Below are 25144 nucleotides of genomic sequence, written 5' to 3' on the forward strand. Positions count from 1 at the left end.
GTCAGACTGAAACTAAATGCGACTTTTGTCTCTCCGTTCCCCTTTCAAGTGACCATCAACCAAGTGACACTCACTAGCCCATCCCACAAAGTGACAAATGGAAAGTCAATCCAACTGAACTGCTCTGCGGACATTAGCAAAAGCACCAGCTTCCAGATGGAGCTCACTTTTTTATTTTACAAAGACGACAATCTTGTGCACAACACCACGTTGAAGGATGTCCAAGCACGTCACAAAATATTCCCAGCTCGATTAGTGGATTCAGGAAGCTATCGGTGCACCGTGGACGCAAAAGGAAAAACAAAAAGCAGCAATGATTTGGAAGTTCAAGTGGAGGGTAAGTACCCTTCCAACTGTGGCAGTCTTTTATGTTACAAAAAGCAGGGTAGATTATGTCCTATAGGTTTAAACTCTCTTAACAGGACCATGGATGTTTCAGGATCAGAAAGTCCTGGTGGAGAGCTAGTGCCTGGGAGCCTTTGCGGGATGGCAGAACAGTGGGAAACAGACATGTGGCAGTGGGGTTTCTGGGCAGGGCACTGGGAGCCCCACATGTGCTAGTGCTGCAGCGGGAGCCTGGTGCGCATGGAGGTGGCAGGGCTGTTGAGCGCTGCAGTGGGGGCTGACAGGGCAGTGGGGACCAGCAAGAGGGGCTGGAAGAGACTGGTGTCAGGGGGGTCCAGAAATGACCTCCCCTGGTCTGGAAAATCCCTGATCCAGAACCGGTCAGGTCCTGAGGGTGCCAGACCAGGGAGGAGCAACCCGTACTCTCTCAATGTACATTAATAATAATACTGAAGCACTTTTCATCTGGAGTTCTCAAAATGTGTTGCAGTATCAGTAAAACGAGGATAAGCTGAGGCACAGAGAGGTGAAGAGCCTGGCCTAAGGTCACCCAGCAGGCCCATGGCAGATCTCCACTCCAGATCCTCTGCATCTGGCACTCATTGGCATTGGGGGGGGGGAGGCTAGGGGTACACGTATCCTAGCTTGAGAACCACTGTCCTAAATGACCAGTATCCCCCGTTCCAATATCCAAATGGAGAAATCAGATTTTACCTGTTGCTTGTTATGATGTGGGAGTTAGAAGTGTTGATGGGGAAGTGTTCTTAATGACCGTTCTCAAACTTTTTGTCCTATGGCCCACCTGGCTCAATGCAAACCTTTCCGTGGACCACCAGTTGCTAATGGAAACTTGCCATTAATTACATAATTAAGCCCAAGCCATCTTGCTAGTGCTGTAGCTAGGGAGAATGGTTTAATTAACCAGTCAGGAAATAGTAATTTAAATTATTAAATAGATTAAGCTCTAACTTTCTCATGTTAGTTTATCAAACTTCATTTTAAATCAAGTAAAATATCTATACATCGATACATCAGTGAGTTGTATATGTCCAACACAAAAGGTTCCCATGTTTTCTTTATTTGTGGCAAGAATTGGTAACCTTTTTTGGGTCAGGGGCCACTGAAAAATCAGCTGGGGACCACACAGTGAGGGAAAAAAAACACCTCCAAATATCCCAAACCTCACTGATGTATCGATGTGGCTCCCAAATGAAACACTTCACTCCTCTGGTGCTCCAGCCCCACTGAGCGAAGGCTACATTCACACAGGGAGCACTTTGCCAGTACCGTATACTGGTAGAACAAACATCATCTAAGGTTGCTAGGAAAGTACCCTGTGGAATGTTCAATGTTGCAGAGTGATGGGATGAGAGAAGTCTTGATTCACTGGTCACAGCAGCATGATCGGAATGCCCACCCATATAGCATAATACTTGCCCTAAACTTCCTGAGTGTCTTATTCCAGACTTTGGCCAACTGTAAAAATCTGGCCTAAGTCTGGGATCAGATTGATTCTGCCCATACTCTAGAATAGCCACTAGTACAAATGCCAGAGAGAACTTCTGCTTTAGATTTGTCTAATTATATTTGCTTGTTTTCTTTCCAAAGGGCTGTTCCAGCCGAAATTGACTGCCCTGAAAACAGAGGTAACGGAGGGTGAAGTTGTGACTTTACGATGTGAAGAACCAGAAGAAAAGCCTCCCTTCATTTTCCTGTTCGACAAACTCTTGCCGGATCAAAAGAAACAAACCAAAAAGAAGCAAGAATTAAGGGAAAACTTTGCATCTGTTGACTTTCCAGTCCAAGAGGGGGATCGAATATTGAATTTTCAATGTATTGTCCAGGTTATGTCACCATTTGGTATTTCCACATCAGACCCCAGTAATATGACACTTGTTACAGTTGTGGGTAAGTTGCTTAGAACTGGTCTAGTCTATAAAGTAAGTTGACTCTAGGCAACTTATGTTGACCTAACTATGTAAGTGTCTACTAAAATCTCTCTCCCACTGATGTCACTTTCCTGCTACATCGACCTCGCAAATCCATATCCATAAGAGAGACAGAATCAGTATCAGTGTAGTTAGGTTGATACAGTGTCAGTGCAGACACTGCATTGCTTACATCAACTGTTACTGGCTTTCAGAAGCTCTCTCTCAATGCCCCGCGCTGACAGTTCAATTGGTGCAAGTGTAACCCATGCACCTAGTTTGGTTCTCTGTCCCACGCAGTAGCACTTAGACCACAGCAACAGATGAGACCTCTACACTGTAGAGTCTACAGCATGGCCTGAGAGCCAGCTGGCTTTTAACTCAGAGGGTAGAGGTTCCCATACTAAGCTCCAGAGGTCCCAGGTTCAAATCTGCCTGGTGGCAGTTACACAAGCACTCCTGGTGAGGACATGAAACCACTAAGGTAAAGTGGAAAAACACACCAGCTATCAGGGGAGCCAACAGCCTCCATACACCTCTGGGCAAGGTGGGTAGGGCCTGGTTTCATGCTCCTGGAAGGGGGGGAGTCTCAGGCAGAAGGGGCAGGGCCAGGGGCAGCCAACTCTCTGTGCTGCCTGGAGCATGCTGTGGCCTCTCCCACATACCAGCCCTCAGAATTGCCCAGAGGGCGGTAAACTCCCCCTCCCCCCAGTCCTTAGAGCCACCCAGAGAGCCCAAGGTAGCACTTCAAAGGCAATTTAAAGGGCCCAGGGTTCCAGCCACTACTGCTGCTGCAGTGGTGTTGTCCAGGAGCACCAGGCCCCAGGGCACCTGCCCCCTTTGCCCTCCCCCCATCAGTGAGCCTACAAGGAATGTGATTACTGGGATGGCTGTATGTGGACCTAAGTTAGATCAATTTAATTTTGTAGTGTAGACGTGTGCTCAGTTTGTGCCTTTGCATTTCTTTGCTTGTGTCACAGGGTGATGGGCACCTTTAAGAGGGGCCAATTGACTCTCAATGGGGCATAAAGGAGGGTGCCCGAGACTGGAAGAGGCAGGGAAGAACTGCTTGAGACTAGACTGAGGACATGTCCGCTCTTTGGGCTAGAGCTATGGTTTCCAGCTTTAGGAGACATGTATGTGCTAGTGCTGATTTGAGGTGGTGCCCTACCAATGGAGCGCAGCCATGGCGACTCAAGTGGTGGGAGGGACTAGCCACCTCCAGGACATACCCACCCAGAACCATAGGTATGTACTCAGTACTCAGGGAAGTGGTCCCTCCCATTGCTTGTAGTACTGTGTCTATTTTTAGGACACACACTCAAATATACAAAAGCGACAGGGAGTCCTGTAGCAGCTTATAGACTAACATGTATTGGAGCATAAGCTTTTGTGGGCAAAGACCCCCTTCGTCAGATGCATGTTAGGTGACATGCATCTGACAAAGTGGGTCTTTGCCCATGAAAGCTTATCCTCCTATACATCTGTTAGTCTATAAGGTGCTACAGGGTTCCTTGTCGCTTTTGCAGATCCAGACTAACACGGCTACCCCTCTGTCACTCAAATACGTGTCCTTGAGCTGGAAATCATGCCCCCATCTTGAAGTGTAGACATAGCTGGAGAATCAGGAAGGGGCTGGTGAATGCTGCCTGAGAACAGAGGAGAGAAAGACAGACAGCAGCAGTGAGTGGTCAGAGAGAAAGAGAGACTTGCAGGAGACCGGAAGGAAAGTGGTAACTCTGAGTTGCTGGTGACGAATTGTGAGGAAAACTATTGGGAGGCTGAGGTTGGGGAACCCTGCTGAGCTTCAGGAAGACGTATGCAGGGCCCCCTAAGAGTGAGGAGAAGAATCACTCAGTTTGTATAAGCCATACTCAAAAGGGGTTGACTCTGGATTAAGGAGGCTCCCAGGAGCAGGAACAGGACTCTCAGAAGAGATCTGGGGAATGGAACATTGGGGAGTCCTCTTGTAGGAGACCTGATATGGGGCTATAGAAGCCTTGAAGGAAAGAAGCAGGTGTTAGTAGACAGATACTTAGCGAGTGGGGCCAAAGGAGTGCACAACCCGTGGGACTGAAGAGCTGCTGCCTTGTAACTGTGTTTTACTGTGCGATTTTGAAAGGAATTGTTTTTACTACAAAGGATCTGTGGATTGTGGTGCTTTATATGGGGGAAAAAAAGTGGGCTGAATTTGCCACAGAGACACTGTTTTTTTGCTCAGGTGGATGAAGGGGGCACCGAGGTAGGCTGTGGCTCATCCACAGGAGGGCATCTGTGTCAGGGGTTCCCTGGGATTGCTTGTAATTCTGGTAATTTGTTGTTTGCCTGAGTTGGAAACGTGGATATTTTAAAATGGTGATATCGTTGTTGTTAGTTATAAAGTTGTCCACAGTGGCAGTCTATGAGAATAGTGATAGAAATGTAGCCGTGTTAGTCTGGGGTAGTTGAAGCAAACTGCAGGACAATGTAGCACTTTAAAGACTAACAAGATGGTTTATTAGATGATGAGCTTTCGTGGGCCAGACCCACTTCCTCAGATCAAATAGTGGAAGAAAATAGTCACAACCATATATACCAAAGGATACAATTAAAAAAATGAACAAATATGAAAAGGACAAATCACATTGCAGAACAGGAGGGGGATGCGGGGGGGGGGGGGGAGGAAGGAAGGTAAGTGTCTGTGAATTGATGATATTAGAGGTAGGGAGAGTGGGATGTTTGTGAGTTAATGGTATTAGAGGTGATAATTGGGGAAACTGTCTTGGTAATGGGTGAGATAGTTCAAATGTTTGTTAAGTCCTTGTTGGCAAGTGTCGAATTTTAACATGAATGACAGTTCAGAGGATTCCCTTTCAAGTGCAGATGTAAAAGGTCTTTGTAGCAGAATGCAGGTGGCTAAGTCATTTAGAGAGTGTCCTTTCTGGTTAAAATGGCAAGAAACTGTTTTCTCTTTGTGATCTTGTCTGATATCTGTTTTGTGGGCATTAATCCTTTGGCGAAGTGTCTGAGATGTTTGTCCAATGTACATAGCAGACGGACACTTTCGGCACATGATAGCATAAATTATATTTCTGGATGCGCAGGAATATGTGTTCTTGATCTTATAACTCACTTGGTTAGGTCCAATAATGGTATCAGCAGAATGAATATGTGGACAAAGCTGGCAACGGGGTTTGTTGCAAGGGAAGGTACCAGGGTTGGTATTAGTGTGGTATGTCCTGTGGTGGTTGGTAAGAATCATCTTGAGGTTAGGTGGTTGTCTATAGGAGACTATGGGTCTGTCTCCCAGAGCCTCTTTGAGTATGGTATCCTGTTCCAATATAGGCTGTAGTTTATTGATAATGTGTTGGATAGGTTTAAGTTGGGGGTTGTAGGTGATTACAAGTGGTCTTCTATTGTTGGTTTTCTTGGGTCTGTCTTGAAGTAGATGGTTTCTAGGTATTCGTCTGGCTCTTTCAATTTGCTTTTTTATTTCTCTGGGTGGGTAGTTGAGATTTATAAATGCTTGGTAGAGATCCTGAAGCTTCTGGTCTCTGTCAGTGGGATTAGAGCAGATGCGGTTGTATCGAAGGGCTTGGCTATAGACGATGGATCGTGTGGTGTGTTCTGGATGGGAGCTGGATGCATGTAGGTAACTGTATGAGTCGGTGGGTTTTCTGTAGAGAGTGGTGTCTAATTTTCCATTGTTGATTTGTACGGTGGTGTCCAGGAAGTGGATCTCTCGTGTAGAATGGTCCAGGCTGAGGTTGATGGTGGGGTGTAGGTTGTTGAAATCTGTGTGGAATATCTCCAGTGTTTCTTGGCCATGCGTCCAGATCATAAAGATGTCATCGATGTACCGTAGGTAGAGGAGGGGTGAAAGGGGACGGGAGTTGAGGAAACGTTGTTCTAGGTCAGCCATAAAGATGTTAGCATACTGTGGGGCCAATGCTTCAGTAGTTGTAGGGGACAGAGCAGGTCTGTTTCTTGGCTTTTTGGCGGGGCGAGGGGGGGCAGATAGGTGTGAACTAAAACCCTAGATCCCATATGCCCCCAAACATCATCCAAGTTTAGGATCCAAACCCAGATGTGATGTCATCAGGGTTACATTCTAATGTGTTTTGATCTGTACTGCTAAATCAGCTGATTATAATGTGCCCACCCATCACTCTAGTTGAAATGGAGGTTACTCCGTGACATGCACAACTGGTTCCCCAAGAGAGATGTGAGTCTTGATGGATATGCAACATATGCGTCCATGCCAGGCACTGTATGACATTTGTTATTGTCATTAGCAAAGAGGATGAAAATCTGCAGGATCAAAGATTGTTGGAGTCTTTCTGCAATTGTAGCTGGATTTTCTTTGCCAATCCTTATTCTTATATTCTCTGAGCGTATGCCATCTTGGCTTATTGTGCATATTTGAAACCATCTTCCCTCTCTAGCTGTTCATCATCAGTTTTGATGTTTAAATCCATATATCTGTTTATCATGGTTTTACATTTCTTTACATTGAATCAGTCCTACCTTCTTCATCATTTCTTTAACTTCATCTATGCATGCTTGACATCCTTCAGCATTTTCACACAGAAGAGCAATGTCATCGGCAAAATCTAGATCAAATAATCTTGAATGATTCTACTTTAAGCCACATGGATTATATTTACATTGCTTGAGGCCATAATCAATGATGACTAAGAACAAAGAATGGAGACAGGAAGCACCGTTGCCTTCCCACTGTCTTAATTTCAAATTACTTAATCCTCTATCCCTTTTAATACAATATTTGGAATTAGTGTAAAATGGCTTCATTACATTGATAAGTTTAATTGGAATTCCATACTGCCTAACAATTTTCCACATTGTATCCCAATTTACACTATCAAATGCTTTTTGAAAGTCTGAAATTAATACCAAGGGTTCCTAGAAATTCATTTACATTTTCATAAACCTTCTTACTTAAAGTGAAAATCACATCTGTGCATGAATGACCTTGCCTAAAACCATGTTGTTCCTCAAGAAGAATGGTATCCAATTTCCCTTTTCCTTTCCCACCGTATCCCCCCACACAAATATTTTCTTTTAAAAAAAGAGGAAGTTGTTGTCCGAATAATTTTATATCTATTGCATTTCAGAACCATTTTCAAAACCTAAGATGACTGTCAGGCCCCCACAGAACATCACAGAAGGAGACAGAATTGACATTGAATGTACAACGGTTCAAGTCCGGAATCAGGACATTGAAATTCTCATCCAGAGAGACAGAAAGATATTGAACAGTACACGCGGACAGAATTCTGTCACTTACTCTGCAATAGCCACAGTAGAGAACAATGGCAATTACACATGCAAAGTGGAACTGGGGGGAGTGTCGAAAAGCAGCAGCATAAACATTGTTGTGCCAGGTAGGAGTGCCGGTCATTCTAGATCTTGCATCGCTCACGAAAGTGACACTCAAATGCACATTTCCTGAGTTCTAATCCTGGCTGACGCTCAGGCGCAGGTATTTAGGTGTCTAACTCCCACTGATTTTTCAATGGGAGTTAGGCACCTGGATAACTTTGAGGATCTGCACCCGATCACTGCTTGCCGTTCAGCAAAGATCCTATTTGTACTACAAAGGTGACTAAGTTTACTTAGGGCTGGGGGGAAGGAGAGTGATTATTTTTTTAAATCCCAATTACAAAATTATTTTGTCTCCTCCACAATGGCTGGAGCAGCCAGTGTTGGAGAAAGGCAAGGCTACCATTTCAGGAGAGCAGAATGGGGGCAGCAGCCATGCGTACGAGGACGTGGCTTGCTTTTCTTCCCATTCCCCTGACTATTAGGGAGTGAGGGGAAAGTACTTGGATTCTGCCCATGCCTCTCACTCCTGGCTGGTGAAGGGAGGGAGTAGAGGAGTAATCTACGGAATCCAAGTACTTTCCCCTCACTCCCTGATACTCACTGATACACAGATGCTGCCTCCCTCCTCCCGCACTCTTCTGAAATGGTGCCCTTGAAGAAGAACCATAGTCCAGACATGGTACATCCACCGGGTGTTGAATTTTGGTTTGCTCCTATGATAGAATGAAGATAGTAATACTTTCTGAGACGTTAACAAATAGTTTGAAATTGTAAAATACTGTACCAGGCGCAGGTACTGACAAATCCCTGGCAACCGGGTGTTTCATGGTTGTCATTAAACTGCGTGTCATGGGCATTTGGAACTTCACCATGACAACGGGGTTAAACATATCCATCTGCTCCAGAAGCACAATTACTCTTCTATTATTTCAGCTAAAGGAGAATGTTTTTACAAACTCTATGACTTGCCATTGGGCAAGTCTCATTTCATCCAATAGAGCAGTGGTGTGCAATCCATGTGTTGCAACCCCCAAGGGGGTTGCAGATGTCTTTCTGGGGGGCCGCCAATGGCTGAGCCCAGCCCCCGGCTGGCCGGATCTAAGTTCCGTGCTGCACTGCGGGGCTGCCAATGACCAGGCCCAGCCCCAGCCCCAGCCCCCAGCTGGCCGGATCTTAGAGCTGTGCTGCTCAAATTATCTTAGGGGTCGCAACATGAGTATATTGGGGTCACGTCTGAAAAAAGGTTGCGCACTGCTACAGTAGAAGACAGTGGTGCCACGCCCAAGCTGGGACCTTGCATGAGTTTATTGTTGTTTTTCTTATGTTATAATGAATGAAGATTGGTGTTCCCACTAATTTTTTCCCATGAATGTGCAGAATACATTTTATATGCATCGGTGCATGTGCAGATGTGCACCACCAATAGAAACACATGCTGCCAGCTGTGGTTGACTGCAAATCAGCTGGGCAGCATTTGACTCTACTAGGTGGCTGCCCAAGTGTTCAGCTTACAGGGAATACTGATGTTTCCCAGGGTTTTAATACTGTCATATGCAGAATATCCTTATAACCAAGGCTCGATAATCTATGTAATCTACTCGCCCATGGCAAGTAGATTACAATCCGGAAGAGATTGATCTGCGCATGCGCAGATTGCTGGACAGCGTGGCTGGCGAGCGGGGCTTGCCGCGGCTTGGCGAGCCCTGCTTTTAACAACATGGCCAACAGCATGTGGAAATTGGGTGAATACCTATTTTATCTAATCAGTTTAATCTAAACTAGGATCTTATATTACCAGCCATCAGTATTTCTCCGATCTGTTCTTTTAAAATAACAAGTAGTCCTGTGGCGCCTTAGGGACTTACAAAAATATATATAGTATCATGAGCTTTCATGGGTAAAACTCACTTCATCAATTGATGAACTGGAGAGAAATAACAGAAACCAAGTATTTTATAACCGGGGTTGGGAGAGGGGAAGGGAAATGTAAATTCCCCTTTATTCGGCTCTGGTGAGGCCACATCTGGAGTAGTGTGTCCAGTTCTGGGCCCCCCACTACAAAAAGGATGTGGACGCATTAGAGAGGGTCCAGTGGAGGGCAACCAAAATGATTAAGGCTGAATATGCTGGAGCATATGACCTACGAGGAGGGCTGAGGGAGTTAGGTCTGTTTAGTCTGCAGAAGCGAAGAGTGAGGGGGGATTTGATAGCAGCCTTCAACTTACTGAAGGGAGGTTCCAAAGAGGATGGAGAGAGGCTGTTCTCAGTAATGACAAATGGCAGAACAAGGAGCAATGGTCTCAAGTTGTGGGGGGAGAGGTCCAGGTTGGATATTAGGAAAAACTATTTCACTAGGAGGGTAGTGAAGCACTGGAATGGGTTACCTAGGGAAGTAGTAGAGTCTCCATCCCTAGAGGTTTTTAAGTCTCGGCTTGACAAAGCCCTGGCTGGGTTGATTTAGTTGGGATTGGTCCTGCCTAGAGCAGGGGGCTGGACTTGACCTTCTGAGGTCTCTTCCAGCTCTATGGTTCTATGATTCTACGTCTTGGGAGCTGCAAGATTTTGTTGGGGGCAGGAGCACCATGAGAAGCCTCTTCCCCTCCCCTGAGCTTGCAGTGTTCACAGACCCCCGCAGCTGGTTTTTCTGAGTGCGGAGCGGGGACAGACCAGGTGGGGAGCTGGCTGAGGTTCCTATGGTCCGGATCCAGCCACGTGGTGGGCCAGATGTAGCCCGCAGGCTGCATTTTTGCCCAGCCTTGGTTTAGGGTCATCCTAGACCATCATTTCTTTAAAGATCTGGGACCAGGAGCCTTGTAGAATGGGAGGGGCAAAAGCTCCCTTCTTTCCCTGTTACCAGAGACACGATTTGGGGGTTATTAGACCCAGTTGGGAAAGATCAAGAGCCTGAGTCGTGACTGGAAGGTGACTCAAAAGGAAGCTCCAAGGGGAAATCTGTCTGAAGGAGAAATTGATGAGTCGGGGGGAAGAACTCAGCCTGGACAGAGCCCCAGAAAGGAGGGATGGGAAACCACTGAACCTGGGTCAACAATCTATGGGCTAGGGAAGCCAGGCCTGGAACATAGTCCCCAAAAGGACTTGAAACTTGAGGGGTGAGCAGAAAAGGGACTTTTTTGGGGGGAGCTGAATTTTATCGAGAGGGGTATTACTTTAAAGACCGTATTATTCTGGGAAACTGAGGCAGGGTTCCTGCAGGGCCACCCCAGGCCATAAAAGGATGCCCTGGGATGGCAATAGTCTACGTACCTCATTGATGGATAAAAATAGCTAATGCACCGCAACCCCTTTTCATTTCATTGTGTCCTTTGCCCAGATAGTTTGGGAAGTGTAGCTACTTCGCCCCTATGCACAACCTGAATTAATTCTCTCCGTTCTCTATATTTGTTGTCTAGAGTTGTTCTCCAAGCCAATATTGACTCCTTCTTTGACTGACTTAGATGAGAATCAGAGTTTAAACCTATGGTGCCATATTAATGGCTCCCTTAATGCAAAATACTCTATCATAAAGAGACCTCCAGAGAACGGCATCTTATTGAAAAGTTCCAGCAACCTCACTATCACAGCCCGGGTGAATGATACCGGATCCTATGTTTGCAGAGCTGAGATAAAAGGAGTCATCAAGGAGAGTAACCCTGTACAGATAACTGTTTACGGTGAGTTGATAAAGAGATTTAAAGGCCCAATCCTGCAAAACACTTGTGCAGATCAGTAGCCCAGTGGTTTGCAGGGTCAGACTGCAACCCTTGAATTGCAAACAGCAAGTCACTTTCTATTGACTTTCTTGTAGTCACAAGACATACAGAACTAGCTCTGATCTGATGCACACTCGTTAGCTTTTTCCAGGGCCAGCAATAATCAGGGAAGGAAATCAGTAAGTCTTCCCCTTTCCATGCCCCTTCACTCTCTTCAAAAGCTTGCTGCATCCTTCTCCCATTGTCCTTTCCCTCTATCCTACCTCATCTTAACTTTCTCAGTAGTTGGCCATACCCTACACACCTTTTCAGTCACCAATTTTTGTCGAATAGTGATAGAAATGTAGCCGTGTTAGTCTGGTGTAGCTGAAACAAAATACAGGACTATGTAGCACTTTAAAGACTAACAAGATGGTTTATTAGATGATGAGCTTTTGTGGGCCAGACCCACTTCCTCAGATCCGAGGAAGTGGGTCCGGCCCACGAAAGCTCATCATCTAATAAACCATCTTGTTAGTCTTTAAAGTGCTACATAGTCCTGTATTTTGTTTCAATTTTTGTCTGAAACTCTATCCACTTCTGCCTTGATTTAGCTCCCCTCTGCTTCACCCCCACCCTGCCCTCAGCAATCTTCCCAGATCTCAGTAGGAGGCAGATGTTATCTTGATCATGGAGGACCGCACCGTAAGGAAATCAAGTTGTTTGCTAGAAGTACACTCATGCAGCCAATGTGCGGGGCTTCCTTTATCACTTGGAACAAATAAGTAGCATATGTTTTATAGATCATGTCTACATTAATGTAGCAGTCTTCAATTAATTACTGGTACTAGGACTTACCCTAATACAACTTCAATAACATTTTCCCTCTTTTAGCGCCAGTCTCAAAGCCAGTTCTTTCTGTTTCCAATTCATCCACTGAGATGGTGTTAGGGGATACTCTACTCCTACGTTGTCAATCCGTTTTTGGAACTCCACCTATAAATTATACACTCTTCAGAGGAAACAGAAGTATTCAGACCATCACAGTATTGGATAATACGTATGCTGAATTCAGGGACATACAAACAACATTACATGATTTGAGAGAATACAGATGCGAAGCTAGCAACCGTCACTCCTATGAGAAGATAAGTAGCCAAAGGTTGAACATCACAGTGCTAAGTAAGTCCAATTAACTGTTAAAGAAGATACATGAATGAGAATTTTAATTTTCTATTAGTGTGTGTGTGTGTGTGTGTGTGTGTGTGTGTGTGTGTGTGTGTGTGTGTGTGTGTGGACTGAGCAGATAAGGCTAAAATGTATATTAAACATTTTTTTCAGACAAATCATAAAATACTTGAGGATCTGAACTTCAGACCATTTTGTGATGGTCTATAAAACACAAATTCTCCTAGAAAGGTAGATCAGATCAACCAGAGCCACTTTTATTTTAATGGGAAAATATCTTTCACATTAGCTGTGACTTTTTTAAAAATCTCCTTACTGTATTCAGACTTACTTGCAAAACCAAAATGATTTGTTCTTAAGTCTTTGAAATTATAAATATGGGTCCAGCCCTGTATTTCTTACTCATTAGAATAGTCCCAATGAAGTTAATGAGTAAGAGCTGGAGGATCGAGCCTAACTTTTGTACCTTTTGTAGGCAGTGTGAAATAGATGTGTTTTTACATACACAAAACTGTTCTCGTGGTGGTCCTTGATATTGACAGTGCATGTGAGCTTTACAAGATCTTTCGAAAAAGGGTTTTATTTTCAAAAGATCCCAGTCTAAACTGACATTTTTCTATCAAAAAGCTCTGTTTAAAAAAAAAAAAAAGAAACATGATGGCCATTATGCAAATGATGCATGCGAAATTTAAATCCTGGCTTCATTTGAAATTTTGAAGTGCTTCATTTATATCTCTTTTTCGAGAAAAGAGATGTAGTCTAGACATATCCTTAGATTTGCAGTTTTAACATCTTAATCATTCCACAACACACAGCTGCTGTTAGTCCTGATTTTCAGACATGCTGAGTCCCTTCAACTCTAGATGAATTTTAATAGGAATTTTAATAGGAATTGCAGGAGCTGAGTAGTTCTGAAAACCAGGTTCATTATCATTTATTATGTCATATTAGCAACTAGGGGTTATGATAGACCCTCCTCCTGCAGATATTTATGCATGTGTTTAAAGTTAAGCATGTGAGTAATCCCAGTAACTTTGTGCTGAAAGTTAATCACATTAATAATCTTTGCAGTAATGGCCCCTGCCTGGAAGGGCTTGCAATAAGAAGGCAAGCAGGATATGAGATATGCAGGAAAGGAAGACAGTCAACTGTGTATAATCTTATTAAAGGGGCAGATGGTTACACTCCTGGATTTAGGTTGCCTAACACTTGCCATTGTAAAGCCTGCTTGCAACTTTTTGTGACTCATTGATGCAGCAATTCTTTGATATTCAGTTGGGAGAATGCCCTGCACAGATACAAAATGCATATCTATGTCCATATATGCAAAAATGAGCCACGGTTATCTGCATCCATCCTCATGGATATAAAGTGGAGGGTTCAAATCTGCAGGGTTTCTAGATCAATGTTTCTCAAAGTGGTCGGCAGACCCACTCTGAGAGAGCTGCTACTGGACTGGTTCGGTTTGTTTACTTATCGGCTCCACATCTACAGAGCCTTGTTGGCTCCCATTGGCTGCAGTTTGCCATTTGCAGCCAAGGGGAACTGCAGGAAGCAGCAGCTGTAGGGGTTAATTGCGGAAGAACTCTGTACATGTGAAGTATAGGGGTGGTGAGGCCTGTACTCTCCCCTCCGCCCCCTTTCCTATTTCTCCTCCACCCCTCCTTCCCTACTACTGATGAGCCAAAAGCAAGCCTCTAGGAACATACACCACTGTAGCAAGAATTGTACATAATTGTACATAAGGGCGGGAACATAACAATCCTGTTTACCCAAATGTACTGATCATGTAAACAAAGTCAAAGGACAGTCTGTACAGCTGAGCCATACTGTCACAAGCAATGAGTAACTCCCTGGAAATTTCCAAACTGCCAAACAAGGTAGAGACACTGTATTTAAAGCTGCCCCAGAGCACAGCTATTTGGACCTCACCGATGGGCTTTGGTGCCGGCACCTCGAAAGTCTAGGCCCTAGATGATCTCCTGCTTCATCCGCAGCTGAAACTGGGTCCCCAGCTTGCAGAAGGGATGTAAGAATGTCGCTTTTTCTATCATGTTGTTCTTTTAGTTAAGGGGCGCAGCTGATAGCTGTCAGAAAATAAACTGCTTGTGTTTGACAGATACTTGTGTAGCGTGTCTTTGTACTTTGAAAACCTAGTGTCGGACCTGAGATTTACTCTTGCCGGCAACAGCAGCCCAGATCACGCATCTGTTTCTTAACAAAAATGAGACATGGATATTCACATTCACATGTGCAAATGCAGACAACTGCAAATATAAAGTGAATATCCATGGATTTGCAGCGCTTTACCCATGGGATGCAGAAGTGTCTTTTCTGTGTCCTGTGAAATTCTATTCAATTTTTAAAAGATACTTAACAAAAACTTTAAAAAAAATCATAATCCACCTATTCCCAGACATGTGTTACTCGGGAAAACATTGGCAGCCTGTCAATGTAATAACGATACATGGGAGTGTTCTAAAGTGTTGGAATTAACTGGCTGCCAAAGCAGCAGAAATTGCATTGAGAATGCTCAGGCACTGCCAAAACAGCTGGAATAGGGGTAAGCAGTTGGCAGCAGGGCACTGGGAAGGTCACATCAGCTTCAGGCGCCCCACTACAGAACGGAGATGGACAAATTGGAGAGTGTCAAGGGGAGGGCAACAAAAATGATTAGGGACTTGGGGTGCATGACTTGTGAAGAGAGACTGAAGGAGCTGGGCTTGTTTAATCCATAGAAGAGTGAGGGGGGATTTGATAGCATCCTTCAGCTACCTGAAGGGTTCTATAGAAAATAGAGCCAGGGTATTCTCAGTGGTGGCAAATGACAGAACAAGGAGCAATGGTCTCAAGTTGGTCTCAAGTTGGAGAGTTCTAGGTTGGATGTTAGGAAAAACTATTTCACTAGGAGGGGTGTGTGAAACTGGAGTGGTTTACCTAAAGACGTTGTAGAATCTCTATCCTAAGAGGTTTTTAAGTCCCAGCTTGACAAAACTCTGTCTAGGAGTTTGAGCAAGTTGTCGGACTAAATGACTTCCCGAAGGCTACATCTAGACTGCATCCCTTTGTCAAAAAATGAGGTTTACAGGATCTGTCAAAAAAGGCTTTATTTTTGACAGATCCGCGTCTAGACTGCCATTTTTTCCGAAAAAACTCCATTTTGAAAAAAAAAGGCAGTCATGTTTATGCTAATGAGGTGTGGGATATTTAAATCCTGGCTTCATTAGCAATTTCGATGTGCCTAATCTACATCTCTCTGTCGACAGAGAGGTGTAGTCTAGACATACCTGAAGTTTCTTCCAACCCTACTCTTCTATGATTCATTATCATCCACCTGGTACACTGAATGAAACAGGAATCCTGTGGAATTAGTATGGGTTCTTGTCGTTAAAGGCTGTATCTTAATACACGTGCAAAAAGGGGCCGAATGAAGGTTCCACGGGAAACCTGAACTGTGGCATTTCCTAAGTTCTGATTCTGTTAGCCTTTTGACTTTTGCCACGTTAATGTTCTTTTAATATAGGAAGCTTCGGGGATGTATGACATATACGCATTTTTCTTTTACATTGATATTGTTTATATAATTGGATAAACTAATGGTCTCAGAGGTTAATGTTTTAAGCACTGGCATATATAACAAAACATCAAATCTAAACACTGTATTTTGACAGCACCTACCATAATATATTCATTTAGATACAAAGTAACTGATCTCTTCCTATTTTTTTCCATACGCTATTAAATGAGGAATCTAGACCATTTATCTCATTCTTTCCTCTAGGGAGAACGTGGTCCTTTGCTGCCTGTGTTCACTCTTAATTGATTTGGAAAATATACATTACTGGAGGATTTACCCAGTGTTGCTCAGATCCTTAACTGAAATAATTTTGGTTTTTCTTCATTTAAGTCATTGCCCTGGGCTGGGGCTGGGGATGAGGGGTTCAGTATGCAGGGTGGCCTGGGGAGAGGATAACCCCAGCCCTCTCTCACCGCAGCAGCTTGGGGCCAGGTGAGAAGCACCTGTCCATGGCTGCTAGTGAGCACAGTTGGGGGAGGGGTACATCTCTTCTAGCTGGGGGACAGACAGACACACAAACAGAGAAACTCTGTCAAATATATAGCAGATAGCTGTCCCTTTCTACACCTCTTCCCCCCGCCCCTTCAATGGAGTATAGTTGTTCCAGCCCGCATCTCTGGCTTCTTGCTGCTCCCTGTGGTCATTTTGCAGTAAACTGTACATGCCAATAGACCCCCTCCCTTTCTATTTTATAAGAAAGAATCAAATTCCAAGCACATCTCATTGTCCTGGCATAACCAAACCCTTTCCTTGCTTTAAGTTATGATGAGAGGAGGCTGGATACCAAATTTGGGGGTCCTAGCTCTTACTATTTAGGAGGAGTTCTTGAACAAACAGACTCACAGCCAGCTGGACACACAAATTCTGAAATATATTGTAGACTAGAATACTTACCTGGCATTGTTTGGCTCCTTCAGGGCAGGGGGCTGGCAGTGGGGCAGGGTAGAGGAGTCAAGGCAGGGAATTTGTTATGGGGGTGCCCAGGGCAGGAGTGGGGTGTAAGAGTGAGAGCAGGGGTTGGGAAGTGTGGGAAGCCTCAGGGCATAGGGGATGCAGGTTTCAGGGTAGGGGTTGGGGGGCTCAGGCCAGGGGTCTCAGGGTAGGGCGCTGGGAGGTCTGGGGAGGCTCACTGGGGCCGCCTGCGGTAGCAAGAATGCTTCTGTTGCTATGGGCTCCTCCTGTGGGGGCCAGGGCTGAGGTGCCTGGCCCTGGAGGTTCTCTTCAGGAGAGGCTGGAGCCACAGTTCTCAGCTCTGGTCCCATTGGTGCTCCTCTGGGGATGGGAGCGGGGCTGCACAGTCCTCCAGCCTTGGCCCTGGTGATGCTCCTGGGGTGGTGGTGGGGCTGTATGGCTCAGCCTTAGCCCCAGCCCTGGTGGTGCTCCTCAGGGGCTGCATTGGCTGGCCCTGGCCTCCAGTTTACTGGGGAGGGAGGGTGTTGGTAGTCTCCATCTTGTCGGGGTGGTGAAGCTCTGCTGCCTGACCCTGCTCTGTAGCTCCTCAAGGGTGGTGGGGCTGAGGCTAGCGGGGCTCCCCCCATCTGGTACTATGGCTGAGGGCCAGGAGTAGGAGGGTTTGAGGCAGGGGGACCACTTACCTGGGCTGGTGGCTAGTAACATGGAAAGTTCTGGCCCCAGCTGGCCACACCCTGTGGTCACCCTGCAGTACAGCTGTCCCCCATGCTCACTGCCCCCAGTGGTCACTCTGCAATATAACTGTCCCTTCTATCAGCCCCCTCCCTTTCTGTGTTATGAAAACAATCGAATTCCAGGCACTTCCCATTTTCCTGGCACAACCAAAGCAAACCAAACTTTGCCTAAGTTAGGATAACAAGACGTTGCATACCAAATGTGGTGGCCCTAGCTCTTTTAGTTTAGGATGACTTCTTGAACAAATGGACTCTCAGATGGATGACACACAAACCCTCTAAATTATGTATATTTTATAGATAGACAGATTTAGAAGTATTGTGCCAGATTTTTAGCTCGTGTAAAATAGCATAACTCCCCTGAAGCCAAGGTTGCTATGATGGTTTACACAAGCTGAGGAAGTGGTTGATATTTCTAGTAATATCTAAATTGTTCCCTGATTTAAAACCCATTCAAGTTATAGGAAAACTTTCATTGACTTTAATAGGCTTTGGTTCAGACTTTCTCTCCTTTTGTTTTTGGTTATTTTGAGCAACCATAAGTAGACGAGGGAATAGACATTATTGAGTTACATATAAATAAATGGGCATTGCTCCTGAACAAAGGCTGTCTAGGGAGCATGGGAATAAATGAACACACGTCATGTGTTGTCAGTCTGTTTGACATGAAGATGAACTGGCACCACATGAAGCATTTCTACAATAGTATTTTATAACCTGATATGTCTTTCCCCCCACGCTTTCATCTGCAGCTCCTATTAGGAATGTAAGCTTTGGAAGTTTACTCTATCAGGAAGCAGAGAGTGGTGGAGATATTACTTTTTTCTGCTCTGTAAAAGAAGGATCTTTGCCAATCAACTTCAGCATTTTTAAACAAAATGACAAGAAACCTTTATTTTATGAAAGCAAAATGAGCACTAAAGTCATCTGGCAGATGACATCGTTGAAGAAGCAAGACACAGGGAAATATTTTTGTGAAGTCTCCAACCGGGCCAGCTTGCCTGTGCGAAGCAACTTGCTATTCATTAACGGTAAGCTATGCTCCTCATGGCACACCCTGAGAGGACAACTTGGGAGATTTACGCTGCTCTGAATACTATAGAATGGGTCTATCTCAAATCTTCTGTGACATATACTGTTAGGCTGTGTCTAGACTGGCAAGTTTTTCTGCAAAAGCAGCTGCTTTTGCGGAAAAACTTGCCAGCTGTCTACACTGGTCGCTTGAATTTCCGCAAGAACACTGATGATTTCATGTAAGAAATCAGTGTTCCTTGCGGAAATACTGTGCTGCTCCCGCTGCTTTTCGTAATGCCGACACCGCTTGCAGTGAGGAGCTGGGAGTGGTTAAAGCCAGTAGTGACTTTGTACCGCTGCATGTATTATCACACGTGTCTCTTCTCATTTCCAGTCATCCTGGCTGCATGGCAGAAAGGGTTTATCGCAGCAATTGTCTTGGCTGTAATTGCCATAGCAGCTTCTGGTTTCTGGTGGTACTTGCGTAAGAAGGAAAAGGGTAACGATGAATCTCTTCTATTCTATACCTTCCTTCCTTCCTTCTTCCCCCCTCCCCCGCATCCCCCTCCTGTTCTGAAATGTGATTTGTCCTTTTCATATGTATTCATTTTTTTAATTGTATCCTTTGGTATATATGGTTGTGACTATTTTCTTCCACTATTTGATCTGAGGAAGTGGTTCTGGCCCACGAAAGCTCATCATCTAATAAACCATCTTGTTAGTCTTTAAAGTGCTACATTGTCCTGCATTTTGCTTCTATTCTTTGGGTACTGAATTAATAGAACCAATGGAGGGTTTGGCTATAAGGGTATGTCTACACGACCACCCTAGTTCAAACTAGGGTGGTAATGTAGGCATACCGCACTTGCAAATGAAGCCCGGGATTTGAATTTCCCGGGCTTCATTTGCATAAGCCGGCTGGCGCCATTTTTAAATGCCGGCTTGTTCGAACCCCGTGCCGCGCGGCTACACGCGGCACGGGATAGATAGTTCGAACTAGCAAGCCATTCCAAACTATCTATCCCGTGCCGCATGTAGCCGCGCGGCACGGGGTTCGAACAAGCCGGCATTTAAAAATGGCGCTGGCCGGCTTATGCAAATGAAGCCCGGGAAATTCAAATCCCGGGCTTCATTTGCAAGTGCGGTATGCCTACATTACCCCGCTAGTTCGAACTAGCGGGGTAGTGTAGACATACCCTAAGAACCCAGGGCTGAAATAGCAGTGTGGGGGCAAAGGTGACGAATGTAGGGCCAAAAATGATGATTACAAAATCATATTTTGGAGGGGAGGTTAAAGTATGTTTTTAAACAAGGACTGAGTTGGCTGTCAAGAGGTAGTGTGTCCTCATCCTAAGTCCCCCTTGAACTAAGGTCTCCAGGGGAGGATAGGGTGACCAGATGGCAAGTAGGTGCCTATGTAAGAAAAAACTCAGAATATCAATACTGTCCCTGTAAAATCATGATATCTTCTCAACCAAAGTGAGAGGGGCCTAAGCTCTGATGGTGGGATCTTGAAAAAGTGATGTTTTACACACGAGAGCACAAATGCCCATCATGACCAGTCTCCAGGAGCGAACAGCTAGCCCATCCATTTAGAGGCTCTATAAACTAACAGAGCCAACTTAATGATTGAACTGCTTCATGATCAGTCAATGTAAAGAGATCCTGGGTGAGAGAAAAATGATCTTAGTGGCTCAGACGGAGAGGTAAACATGCTGCAGCATTCTGAACACCTGCAAGTGATGGCAAATCCTGGCAACAGTCCTACGGAAGAGAAGGGGCTAGTAGAAAGTGGTGTTATACATGGGTAAAAGTCACATAATTTGGACGCAGATCTGGATTTTTAAATCACCCCAGTGCTTCAGGTCGTTTGCCTTGGTTTGGTTTGGTTTGATCCATCATACAGCTATGAAATGCAGATCTGGGTTCAAGTTCTGGACTCCCTCTTCCTTCCCCAAATGTAGGGGTGGGTCAGGCCCCTCTCTAAATGCATATTGCCTCAAAAACTTAAAGTTCTTATTAAGCATGTATTCAGTCTCTACTCAAAAGCAATTCCTATTCATTGTGAGTTTTGACTGAATAGTGAGCTCCAGATTTGGTTAATCACAATTGCATTATTCTTTCATGTTTTTTGTTCTAGAAAAATAGGAAGGACTGGTCCATTGTGAACCAAAACCTTTGGGAACCTTTAGGGTGTCTGACACTCCCAGATATTTTGCATATTGGCCTGCCTAAAGAGCAAGGTTTTAGATCATAGCATCTCTGTCAGATTGAGAACTGCATGGCCAAAGGGATTGGAAATAGGATATAGAGTGCTTAAGAAACTTCTTAATTTTGGTCTAGGTCAGTATAGCTCTGCCACCCAAAGTTAAGATATGAAAGTTTTTCAGCGGTCTGTACACAAAACCATCACATTTAGCCTCTTAGTTGACAGTCTTAGATAGGAGGCCAAGAACTGAGTGGGCCATGGGTTTGAGCTATCCTTTCATCTTTGGAAGCATCCCCATTCGATCGAGAGGGGAATATGGGCTCCTGTATTGAGACTGTCAGCACTTTATCTGTTCTGTGCTCATCCTGGCCCATGAAGTCCTCTAATCAATCTGGCAACTTCTACATCCGCTAAACAAGTTACCAAAGCTCACCCTGGTCTCTAGAAATGATCGTAACTCAGAGATGAATGGGCCCCTACATGTAGCTTTCATTTTCATCTCTTATTAAGTTTATCTTTCTAGTTGTTCAGGATATAACAGATTATCTCTTCTCTTTCCCTTGCAAGGTAAACATCCTTCTGTGGAGATGTCTGGGTAAGATGGCTTTTTTTTTGGAAATGATAAAATGTTTCTGATTGAAATGCTGGAGGCTTATGTTTCACCGTACATATGTATCTTATTCTCTCAGCTAGAAAACAGTATGGAATAGTAGACGCACCCACAAAAACAGCATTTGTACTTGTAGCTCAGGCTATATCTCCACTGCATACCTTTTTCCGATTCTTTTTTTGGAAGAGTTTTTTCTGACATTTGGCCAGATGTGGGACCAAATGTGGGAAAAACCTCCTCTTTCAGAAGAGACTTTATTCCTCATAAAATGGAAGGAGGAATACAGGGCTTCCTAAAGAATGCACCCACTTTTTCAGAAACTGATCCAAAAAAGCGGACGTGTTCCCTGGATGCAGCAGATTTTTTCTGGGATACTGGTGGTATCTCTGTAGTGTAAACATAGCCCCAGATAATGAAGAAATGCCCAGATGCTTGCAGCTACTTGCAGCAGACCCAAGTAACAGGATGAGGAAATATTCAAAATGGAAATGGGCCAGCTGCTAGAAATGGGGAATGTCAGGCTGGGATTTGAATGCCTACAGATGCAGGGTTAAAATCAAATACACATATAGTAGAAGACAAGGGGGATAACTCTGGACGTTGGGGTTTGTTTTTGCTCTTACTGAGGTCAATAGCAAAACTTCTATTAATTTAAAAGGGTAATAAAGGAGTGGTGCCAAATTAAACAATTCTTACTTTTTTTTATTTTCAAGGATGGTTCCTTAGTCATGTCTATTTTTGTATATTTCCTTTTTAGATCCACAGCAGCCACTAATTCAACTAGTGAGAAACCGGCATCTGGACAGAACAATGATGGGGAATTCTATCCTGGTAAAATAGTGTTTAATATTCTCTGTCAGCCTTATGCTTTAATCAATGAATGTTTGTTTAGTAATTTGGCTTTGCATGATCATGGTTTGTTCTGGAGCCCAATTTTTAAATGATGGACTAGTAGATGTACCCACAAAAAAGGCCTTTGTATGTGTAGATTGGATAATGCGGAAATGCAGTTATCCAGTCTGCATGTACAAATGTAAGGGGTGGGTTTTTTATTGTTTTTGTGTATGCACAATGAAATCTTCTCTGAAAATGAGGTGGATATAGTGGTTGGAAATAGTTTAATGGAACAAGCCTTAGTCATACATAGGAGTAAACATGAGACATGGCATAGGATAGGGACCAAATCAAGTTGGGCTCATGTTGATCTTTGAGGCCCAATCAGACTCAATATTTGCTGTTTACATAGATGATCTTACTCCTCCATGCAACCTGAAGCACAGTTCTCGCCTTAGATCACCACTCCTGTTACAACTCTATCATCTTTGCGCTCATCAAGTTAAAATAACTGAGGGCAGCATTGGTCCTCAACGTGATAGAATCATAGGACTGAAAGGGACCTCGAGAGGTCACCTAATCCAGTCCCATGCAGTAAATGACAGGACTAAGTTTTCTAAACCATTTCTGACAGGTGCTTGTCTAACCTGCTCTTTAAAATCTGTACTCCGATTCCACAGCCTCCCCAGTGCTTAACCCCTTGGACAGAAAGGTTTTCCTAATGTCCAACCTAAATCTCATTGATGCAATTTATAATGAATTGATGCATGAGTAGAATTAGAATTCAGCTTCCTCCCACATAGCTGATGCATGTACAACAGTAAAAAAGATAAAGTAGGTTTTGTAACATTAAAAAGGATCTAACTGATTGAGGGGTGTCATTTTTAATCATTTTTCAAAAGGAAAGTTAAGGGCGCCTTACTTTTGATACCAATAGAAACATTCTCCAAACTCATCTTTGCGAGCTAATGGTGAAGAGAGCTCCTTTCCCCAAATAGTTCCCTCTGCTGTTCTGTACTGTCCTCCCCACTCTCCCCTCCCCTCCCTTCCTCCTTACTAAGTTGGACCCTACTGTCCCACCTTGGCTAAGCCCAGTAGCTTTTGTTGCCCAACAGTGAAAGTTCATTGTAGCTTTTGTTTAGGTGGGAGGTGGCTGCTCTAATGTGTGGCAGTCCTTCTAGAGAACAATCATTTCAATTAGGACATGACTATCCAGCAGATAGTCTTACGTATGCTTTCTTCCAAGAGTAGACCATGTGGATGTTTAGAAGCTCTTGGCTCCAGGATGGTTGCTGCCAGAAAAACTAACAGAGCCACACTTAGAAGGAAGGAGCTTGGATCTTCATGGCCTGTGCTGTTTAGCTTAGTTGGCCTCTAACATTTTGTACCAAAAAACTTTGATTTCTCACAAATATAAATACACACCACACAGTAAAGGGGGAAAGATGCTCACTCAATACTGGAGTCTTCTCCCTAGTAGAACAAGGGAAAAAAGCACACTCACGCACCCTTTCTTCCCTGGTCCTAGCCTGCATCATTTTGGCACATAGCTGAACGTGGTAATCTTCATAGTACTTCTTGGCTGGAGCCATTTGCTGACATTTCTCTTTCATTTTATTCTGAGCAAAGTTTTGCCAATATAGCCTCTTCCCGACTTACGAACTGCTTACAGACCAAGCAATTGGTCATAACTAGGTTTGTTCGTAAGTCAGACCCCATAGAGATACACACAACTGCGCTGTTCGTAAGCGCAGATCGTGTTCGTAACTCGGGGTCCACCATTTACGACAGCTTTGGTCGTAACTGCAAATGGTCGTAAGTCGACCATTCACAACTCGGGGACCGGCTGTATATGCGTTGCTTAAACTCTTGCTAAAGAAAGAAAGGTCAGTAAGTATCAGGCTACCGGAACTTCCTGAAGAGGGAGCATTGCGGCAGACTTTTATGGCAAGCTTTATTAAATCAATACAGGTGAACCTCTCTGGTTCAGAAACATCAGTCATCCAGCATGATTTTAATTAGCTGCATGTCTACTTATCATGGGTGCAGCCAACTTTTCCGTGGTCCCATAAAGTTTGTGTACAGCCACCAATCTTGGCTCTCAGTGTTCTCTGATGTTATTAAGCTCTAATTTACCCCTAAATGTCCTGTAACATCCCAGTAAGCAGTAGAAGTGTTGATAATGCTGACAGACAATATTGACTTCCCGGGATCCAGAAAATTCTTTGGTTCGGAACTGGTCAGAGTCCTGAGGATGCCAAATTAGAGAGGTTCAACCTGTACCAAGGAAATTCTCCCCATCCTACCATCCTGCACTGCATTTATGGTTAGACTGCTGTAGTATGATGCTACCCACAGTACTGTCTAAAAAGTCAGCACTTTTATGGAAGCTAGTAATTGAAGTATTTGAACTCCTGCATGGAGAGACCGAGGTCTATTCTTATCAATCATCCATACGCCCAGGACTTGTTCAATGGTAAAGTACCAAGCTGGTTCTTTGAATAATGAAACATAAGCATGCCTATTGTCAATCTAAGACAATAGGAGTTCATTGTTTCCAGCTTTGTGCTCAGACCACCAAATACTAATAATTGTGTATGTTTACAGTATCTTTCATCCCAGGGTCTGAAAACACTTCATAAAGGTGGATAAGCCATTTACCCCCTTTCTGTAGAAGGAAAAACCAAGACACAGAGATCAGGTGATCTGCCCAAGAGACAGTAGAACATTGAACTACTCACATGGGCAGCTGGTATGCTAGGCAGGGGAAGGCATTGGC

At 44.3% G+C, this 25144-nt stretch overlaps 2 protein-coding genes across 13 annotated transcripts in view; one reads left to right on the forward strand and one right to left on the reverse strand.

The window, feature by feature from the left end:
* Positions 1-25144, reverse strand: part of MILR1 (mast cell immunoglobulin like receptor 1) — a 162449-nt gene that overhangs the window by 53436 nt on the left and 83869 nt on the right. The gene's annotated exons all lie outside the window — the stretch shown is intronic.
* PECAM1 (platelet and endothelial cell adhesion molecule 1) overlaps positions 1-25144 on the forward strand; it is a 74213-nt gene that overhangs the window by 7661 nt on the left and 41408 nt on the right. For all 12 annotated transcript variants that reach the window (XM_075903895.2, XM_075903897.2, XM_075903899.2 and 9 more), the window contains exons 3-11: positions 50-337; positions 1954-2253; positions 7388-7657; positions 11009-11269; positions 12182-12469; positions 18451-18729; positions 19107-19211; positions 21489-21516; positions 22289-22362. In XM_075903895.2, the coding sequence (XP_075760010.2) occupies positions 50-337; positions 1954-2253; positions 7388-7657; positions 11009-11269; positions 12182-12469; positions 18451-18729; positions 19107-19211; positions 21489-21516; positions 22289-22362 (1893 nt within the window). The remainder of the gene's footprint in view (positions 1-49; positions 338-1953; positions 2254-7387; positions 7658-11008; positions 11270-12181; positions 12470-18450; positions 18730-19106; positions 19212-21488; positions 21517-22288; positions 22363-25144) is intronic.

This window comes from Pelodiscus sinensis, chromosome 20 (genome assembly GCF_052426305.1).
Source record: "Pelodiscus sinensis isolate ZL-2025 chromosome 20, ASM5242630v1, whole genome shotgun sequence".
In the NCBI taxonomy this organism is placed as follows: Eukaryota; Metazoa; Chordata; order Testudines; family Trionychidae; genus Pelodiscus; species Pelodiscus sinensis.